Here is an 8,449-nt window from a genome sequence, read left to right as displayed (position 1 = left end):
ATAGGAGACCATATACATGTAGTGTCATTGTGTTCTCCTTTGGGTTTGATTTGTTTAAAGATATCTGTGGTTTTTTCCATTAAGTATAGATTCCATAGTTTCTTGTACCAGAGCTTTACGTTCAGAGTGTTTTGGGACTTCCATGTGGATGCAATTGCGGTTTTAGCTGCAAACAGTTTCGTCTCTGAGGTTCAAGAGTAGTGCTTCTGGGGTTTCATCTATTCTATGCTCAGTTACAGTCCTTATGTCCTCTTATTATTTTGTCCCAGAAAGACGCTACGATAGGCAATGTATGTAGTTACCTGTTTCTTTACATCCCCTCCAGCAAAGGGGACCGGCATTGCTGGAGATGTATGAAATTTGTTGAGGAGTTTTATACCACTTGGATATTAATCTGAAATTTTGCCATTTTTGTGTGATGATGGGGGATTTGTTTTCATGTGTTCTCCAGATGTCTAACCCTACCTTGTCTTTGAAATACAGATTACATGATTAGTTATTGTGGCTGCTGATAGGCCTGTCCTGTTGAATACGTCAGCCTGCTCTATCACTTGCCCCGTAAGAGAGGCAATGGGGAGAGAAGGCTGTGGCCGAGGTACCGTGACTGGCAAGCAGACCCAGTCTCAATTCGGAGTCAAGCAAGCTGCACCTGGAACCCTCGGGTTTCTTAATCTCCCCAAGGTCAGCCCCACGGTTCACTGTGAAAGTTGCCGATATTCTACTTCAGACCGGTGAGCTTTCAAAACGAATATTCAGAGTTGCCAGCTAGCTGTGGTTCAGGTTTGCTCACATTTGTCAAGTGGCTTAGGCAATAAATTGAATCCTTCCATATCCCCACCACCACCACCACCAAAAAGGCATTCATTCATGACACAAGAGCTGTCTGCTTGTCTTTGACATTCCTCCTATTTTTAACTGTTTTATTGCTTTTATACTACAAACTACAAAGGGAGGGGAAATAGGGGATACTAAACTAAGATACAGAGTTATGCAAGGATCATATAATACGAATTATACAAAAATTGTATCTAAGACTTGGAGTTTCCCCCACATTTAAGCTTTTAAGAATAAGGGTTAAGGGTTATTTTAAGAATAAGGGTCAAACTTTCAGTATTAAGCTATTTGTAAAAAAAAAAAAAAAAAAAAGGACATTTCTCCTATTTCTGTCCCTTCTGCAGAAGACCAGGTGGCCCAGCAGACAGAGGCAGTGTTCCAGAGCTATGCTTTCCACCGATACCAGCAGGAGCTGGAGCAAAATGAAGCAGATGTGCCAATAGATCCAGAAATCGCCGCAATCCAGCAGGAGCCGGGCAGGTAGAGTGCCACAGAATTTAACCCCAGTTCCCTCCCTGAATCCGAGGCAAGACCAATGCCTGCCTCAATCCAGGTTCCTGGCTAACACTTTTTGGTGGTCTCCTGGCAGCACCAGCAACCAGGTGGGCAGGCGCCTGGCCTTTATTGGTGATGACATCAACGCACGGTATGATAAGGAATTCTGTGAGATGCTGGAGTCCCTGCAGCTGACAAGGGACAATGCCTACGAGTACTTCACCAGAATAGCCTCCAGGTAAGTCAGCCATCCAGCTTCTTATGGTCCTTCCCAAGAATGTCACAGTTAAATTGGCTTCAGTTTCCAGCATCCAGAGTGTAGCCCTGTTTGGGTTCCCTTACCAGAGAACAAGTGAAGGCTAAAGATGTGAGTGGTCTGCTGAAGCTTCTGCCACATCATCCATTGTTTCAAAGCTCTTAATTGAATCCCAGTTCCTTGCTTCCCTGGAGCTGTAAGCCACTAGACTACTGCACTTCTTCTTAGATGTTCCTGAGACTGACACCCCCCCACAAACACACACACAAACACACCCCTGTCCACAGTCCATCTTATAATTTAACCCTGCTTTACTGCTCCTCTCTGCATTATGTTTGAGATTGTTTTTGGCCCTGATTGTTTGAAACTTATACGGGGACTGACCCAGATTTCTCACTGCACAGGAGCAATCTAGCAGCAACTCTGATTCAAGCTTTAGTGGACAAGCAAATATGTGCATTAAATTAAAAACCACAACAACAAAGTGCTCTGGCAGAGCATGGAGACTAGTCCTGCCTTGTCGTCTGCTACAGAAAGGGTGGCTACCAGTGGCGAGTGGCTTTGTGGAGCCCAGAGCTTGTCCATGGTAGTGAATTGCCTAATGCAAGGCTTGCAATGCATCCCTCTTGATTTCCCTTGTTGAAACAAGAATCTGCCTCCCATTCATCCCCTTGTGTGCATATGTACACCCACTCCCGGTCCTCTGTGAATAATGTTTAACCGTCTCTTCTGTCCTCTCTTCCTGCTCTCCCCTCCTTGGGAAGCCAAGCAGCGTTGTTCTCATCGTTTTACCACCTTGAGGTGGTCAATGTACTGCAACCAGGTAAATTAACCTATAGTGCTTTCTTTTTCTCTGTTTTTATCTCTCTGTGTTCCATACTATGTCTTCTAACTCTCCAAGGTCCTGTGTGTGGATTTCCAAGTTCCTGTAAGGCAGTCAGTTGTGCATCTGTGTTACAATGCTGCTATCCTATTTCAGATTTTAATGTGATTATTCTAAAAAGCTTATCCTAACCATTGACCAAAAAAATCTCAAAGCAACTAACAACCAGCCATCTTGTAAACTGTATTAGCCAATGTTGTGTAGGTTTTAATATTGTGTAGATTATGTTTTAATTGTTTTAAATTTATTGTATATACCTGCTGTCCTGTAGTGCAGGGAAGGACAGGCTAGAAATCTAATTAAATTTAAAAAATACATTAAAGGGGGGGGATTACAGGAAAAAAGTTAGAATTACAGATAAGAACAAACCACAGTGGCAGCACTAGCCAGTTAACAAAATACCTTCCTAAATAAACTTGTGTGAGCTGTCTGTACAAGCCTCTGAACATAAAGTTCTATAGAGGTAGGGGTACACCACAAAAAAGGCCCTGCTGCTTACCTCCAAAGGATATATCCAAAATAGAGCCACATTTGAAAACTTGTGTGTTATACTGGGGAAGCTACTTGTGTGTGTTTGTGACAGAGAGAGTGTGGCCACTTCTGCACTGTTGTTTTTGTCACTCATTTGTCTCTATTGCTTTGGGTTCCCCCCTGCCTTTTTCACATGTATTTTGCTCCGTCTGGGACTACTAGAGAGAGCAATACACAGTGGGGGGGGACGACGACCCTGAAGCAATAGGGACAAATGAGTGACAAAAATGACAGTGTGGAACAAGACAAAGTTTGTGTACAAATTCTCTGCTTTCACAAGTTTTTCTAAAATGAAAAATCTTGTAAATATTCAAAAAAACCTGATAAGTAGAGAGTGAGCTTTGCTTTTGAATCGTGTTCTGCCTTTCCCTCCTCTCCCCTTGCCGCTTCATCAGCATGTTGGGCAAAGGACAGAGTCAGGTTGTTTATTGGATCATTCTAATATAAATTGGGGGTACTTCTGTCAGTGGCTTTCTGGGTTACAACTGGATTGCAAGATCTGCAAGGATTCACTGCTTGTTTGATACACATTCACTGACAGTTAACAGTGCATGAGAATATGATTTGGTCTTGTGACTGTACAGCAGGTATGGTTTTCCTGTTTTTTATTTCGATGAAATTGTAATGTGACTGAGCCAAAGCCCTACTTTAATGTGACTTTTTGAGTAAATGGAGACTTAACTGAAAATATACAAATTCAAAAAGGTTCGCGGCAAGGATGCCCGTTATCCCCACTACTATTTATTTTTGCTCTAGAAGCATTAAATAATTCAGTAAGAAGGAATGACCAGATAAAGGGGTTAAGAGTAAAAGGGGAGGAATATAAGCTTTTGGCATTTGCGGATGATTTGTTATTCATTTTGGAAAATCCTTTGAAATCTATTAGGAGTTTGCTGGAAGAAATTAAAGAGTATGGTCTAGTAGCAGGTCTCAGGATAAATGTTAAGAAAACGAAATTGTTACCTAAAAATTGTGATCTTGAGACTGTGCAAGAAATATCAACAATGGAAATAACTAAAAGAGTGAAATACTTGGGAGTGTATTTAACTAACAGAGCTAGCTCTCTAGTAGAAGATAATTATAGTAAATTGCTAGAAGAGATTAAGAAAGATTTGTTAAGGTGGAAAGATCTACCCCTATCGTTTATAGGCAAAATTGCTACAATGAAAATGAACATACTTCCTAGGTTTTTGTTTTTGGCCCAAAACATACCTGTATTAAAAAATCTGAAATTCCTCACAGAACTAGATAAGATTACGAGAAAGTTTATTTGGCATTCAAAGAAATCAAGAATTAAGTGGAAAGTTCTCCAAGATAGAAAGGAAAGAGGAGGGATGAATGTGCTGAATTGGAAACTATACTATCAGGCTTGTGCGTTAACTTGGATAAAAGAATGGATTTTGCTGGAAGATGTGAGAACATTGGTGTTAGAGGGTCACAATCTTTATATGGGTTGGCACTCGTACATATGGTACGAGAAAGAGAAAGTACATTCGATCTTTAACCAACACATAATAAGGGGAGCTCTAAGTAAAATTTGGACTGAAGTCAAAGAGAGAGTTTATAGGGAAACGCCGAGATGGGTCTCACCGCTGGAAGCCTTTGTTAAACCCTCGCTCTTAGTTGCTGATAAAAAAAGTTTAATTATAACACATTGCTAGAAAAAAATAATGATTTAAAAACAGAAGAAAAATTGCTGCGGGAACATCAAGTCAATTTATCATGGTGGGAACGTACACTATTACGTGATAGATATGGTAAAGATAAATTAAAAGGCTTTGAAGATAATAATACGCAACTGGATAAGATTTGGCTCTCTAGTGATAAATTAATCCAAAAACTTTACAGATTTTTATTAGAAGACTATCAATTGGATGAAAGCATTAAAACTGTCATGATTTCTTGGATGCAGGATATGGGAAAGGAGCTCGAATTTGAGCAATGGGATATAATATGGAAAACTGCTACATTTATGAGATCCATCTCTTATAAAGAAAATATATATAAAATGTTCCACAGATGGTATTGGTCCCCGGATAAAATTGCAAAATGTTATCTGCAAACATCCAATAAGTGTTGGAAATGTAAATCTAATGTGGGGACCTTTTATCACATGTGGTGGGGTTGAGGTAAAATGCAAAGATATTGGAAAATTGTACAAAGTATAATTTTTGAAATATTAAATCTGGACGTCTCGTTAGCTACTGAAATATATTTATTGACTGTAAACCCGAAGGGAAGTGCTAAACAAGAGGCATATTTGCTAGTATATATTATAACAGCTGCAAGAATTCTAATGGCCAATTATTGGAAAACAGATAAAATTCCCTTGAAAGAAGACCTAATAACTAAACTACTTGAGTTAGCGCAAAGGACAGAGTCAGGTTGTTTATTGGATCATTCTAATATAAATTGGGGGTACTTCTGTCAGTGGCTTTGTGGGTTACAACTGGATTGCAAGATCTGCAAGGATTCAGTGCTTGTTTGATACACATTCACTGACAGTTAACAGTGCATGAGAATATGATTTGGTCTTGTGACTGTACAGCAGGTATGGTTTTCCTGTTTTTTTTATTTCGATGAAATTGTAATGTGACTGAGCCAAAGCCCTACTCTAATGTGACTTTTTGGAGGCTGATCTCGTGTTTGCAACTTTCCAGAGCAAGATCAGCCCTTCAGAAAAGCACATCTAGCTTCCTCTCCAAGAAGTGCACGTTTACTTTTAGGCATGTGGTAGGGAAGTACCTAGAAGCTAAAATGACCAAACTGAGGCTTATCCTACTTTGGTCACATTATGGGAAGACCAGAGTCACTGGGAAAGACAATAAAGCTGGGGAAAATTGAAGGCAGCAGGAGAAGAGGAAGACCCAACAGGAGATGGATTGAGTCAGTCAAGGAAGACAGGGCCCCTCCGCCTGCAAGACCTGGGGCAAGGCTGTTCACAGTAGGCTGTTTTGGAGGTCATTCATTCACAGGGTTGCCATAAGTCGCAAGTGACTTAACAGCACACAACACACGCAGGGAAGTACCTGCATTCCACTAACAGGTGTATTTGCTGCCCCATCAGACAAAGAAAGATCTTGAACAAGAGAATGTGGTTCAAGGGTCTGCTCGTGGAGGTGGTTTGTCTCCCCGGACAGCATAAAGACAAGGTGGGGTGCTGGTCTATTTGCCCTTTGCTGCAGAGGAACACACCAACACAGTGTTGCACAGCTGGGTGTCCAAACAATGCTTTATTGCTGCCAGCGGAATATGAAGACCCAAATTGCCAGTCATTAAAGGTAGCCCTGACTTTAAACTAAGCAGAGCAAAATTCCCCTCCTCTTTCCCACAGTTTGTTTGATAGTGGCATAAACTGGGGGCGTGTGATAGCGCTGCTGGGCTTTGGCTACAGGATGGCGATCCATGTGTACCAGCAGGGGATGACTGGCTTTCTGAGGAGGATCACCCGCTTCATAGCAGACTTCGTGCTTCACAACCACATTGCCCGGTGGATTGCCCAGCAAGGAGGATGGGTAAGTCCTGGACATGTCTTTGTAAAAAACAGAATTATTTCTCTTGATGTTAAAGTGGCTTAAATCTGATCTGAGAGGATGTAGACCACCACGGGAGCCCGTTTGGTGTAGTGGTTGTGTGCAGACTCTAATTTGGGAGAAGCGGGTTTGATTCCCCACTCCTCGACTTGCACCTGGCTGGATGACCTTGGGCAAGCCTTAGTTCTGGCACAGCTGTTCTTGAAAAAAGAGCAGTTTCTGTCAGAGTTCTCTCAGCCCCACCCACCTCACAGGGTGTCTGTTGTGGGGAGGGGAAGGGAAAGGAGTTTGTAAGCCGCTCTGAGACACCTTTGGGTAGTGAAGGGCGGGGTATAAATCCAGTCTCTTCTCTTCTTCTCCTCCCTTAGCTGTTTACAAGAAAGTCGTGCGGCCCTTTTGCTCTTCTGCCAGGTTCCTCTGCTAGACCCACTGGCATCTCAGCCTCTTCCCCATGACCTTTTGGTACCAGGTGGTCACCTCTGAGTCTGCTGCTCTTTTTCTCCTGGCTTGGCCTCTTCACATGGTGCTTCTCTGTCCCAGTTTCCTCCAGTGGCCTCTATGTGTCAGGCCCTCCCAGCTGTCCCTCAGCAGGAGCCAAGCCCCCATCTGTTGGGGACTTTTAGGAGCACTTTAAACGTTAAGCCTTTTCTTCCTGAGAAGTGAGTAAAACATGCCACAATGATACACACATCTTTGTGCTTGGAAGTTGCACTTGGCCGTGGATTCCCAGAAAGCATATAGTTGGTATCTAAACAAACTGCTTATGGAATTATACTTTTTACTTTAATATGTATGTCTGTCTGTCTCTGAGGAAGGATTCAAGAAATCTCTCCCCCCCCCCCCATCAGACAGACACAGACATTCATTTTGCAGGCCTTCAGGCACCTTTCTTTTCAAACTATTTTGAGACGAGTGAGACGCAGCTGTGGTCTTTTTAAAGTAACAATACCTTTCTCTCCCACTAGGTGGCAGCAATGGACTTAAGCAATGTTTACTTGAAGTACATGGTGGCTTTGGCAGCGGTGATCTTGCTGGGCCAATTTGTGATAAGTCGCTTCTTCAGGCCATGACTGAGGGGGAACATGCTGGTGGCCACGTGCGTGCCAGCTATTGATGTGCTGCTCTGTGGTGATACTTTCAAAGAAAGAAGGATTCAAGAAACAACCAAAGGAAAAACCCCTTGCAACTGGCAACATCATTTTCAATGTGGCACCGGTATATTTAAAGCAGGGAATCCACAGTGTAGTATTAAAAGGAAGCATGGAAGAGGATTTATTATTTCTGGAGGCCACAGGCAGATTCACAGCATTGTGTGAAAGGGGGGAGAAGAGCTGTCTCTTCCACGAAGTCTCTAAGAACAGCAAATCCTTTTCCAGAACAATCTCAGGGCCAGTTCTAATATAACATTTTGCAGTCCCATCTCTATGGAAATCAGAAGCATGATGGGCTGTATGTGACATGGTTGCGTGTTCTGCATAGTTGTGTTAGGATCACCAGTTTGGTGTAGTGGTTAAGAGCAGCAGACTCTTATCTGGAGAACCAGGTTTGATTCCCCACTCCTCCACAGGCAGCCAGCTGGGTGACCTTGGGTCAGTCACAGTTCTCTCAGAGCTCTCTCAGCCCCACCTACCTCATAGGGTGCCTGTTGTGGGGAGAGGAAGGGAAGGCGATTGTAAACCACTCTGAGACTCCAAGTAGTAAAAAACGGGATGTAAAAAAACAGATCTTCTTCCCATCTTTGTGAACTTTTCTGGTGCTGTAAAAAATCATGTGGCATTCACCTGATTGGGAGAATGTGCCTGTCTACCCTTTGATTTACTGGCAGATCATCTTTTATGAAGAGTATAAACAACATCCATTGAGTGGACATTCAGACATCACATTCTGTAGAGGGGAAGATCCTATTGGCAATGCATC

At 42.5% G+C, this 8,449-nt stretch overlaps 1 protein-coding gene across 1 annotated transcript in view; it reads left to right on the top strand.

The window, feature by feature from the left end:
- BAK1 (BCL2-antagonist/killer 1) overlaps positions 1-8,042 on the top strand; it is a 47,002-nt gene extending 38,960 nt beyond the window's left edge. The window contains exons 3-6 of the mRNA XM_015419743.1: positions 1,179-1,314; positions 1,424-1,567; positions 6,334-6,514; positions 7,498-8,042. Coding sequence (XP_015275229.1) covers positions 1,179-1,314; positions 1,424-1,567; positions 6,334-6,514; positions 7,498-7,602 — 566 coding nt within the window. The 3' untranslated portion in view covers positions 7,603-8,042. The remainder of the gene's footprint in view (positions 1-1,178; positions 1,315-1,423; positions 1,568-6,333; positions 6,515-7,497) is intronic.
- The last annotated feature ends 407 nt before the right edge of the window (positions 8,043-8,449 follow it).

This window comes from Gekko japonicus, unplaced genomic scaffold (assembly GCF_001447785.1).
Source record: "Gekko japonicus isolate JY-2015 unplaced genomic scaffold, Gekko_japonicus_V1.1 scaffold255, whole genome shotgun sequence".
Taxonomy (NCBI): domain Eukaryota; kingdom Metazoa; phylum Chordata; class Lepidosauria; order Squamata; family Gekkonidae; genus Gekko; species Gekko japonicus.
This window is presented reverse-complemented; position numbering and strand designations above follow the sequence as displayed.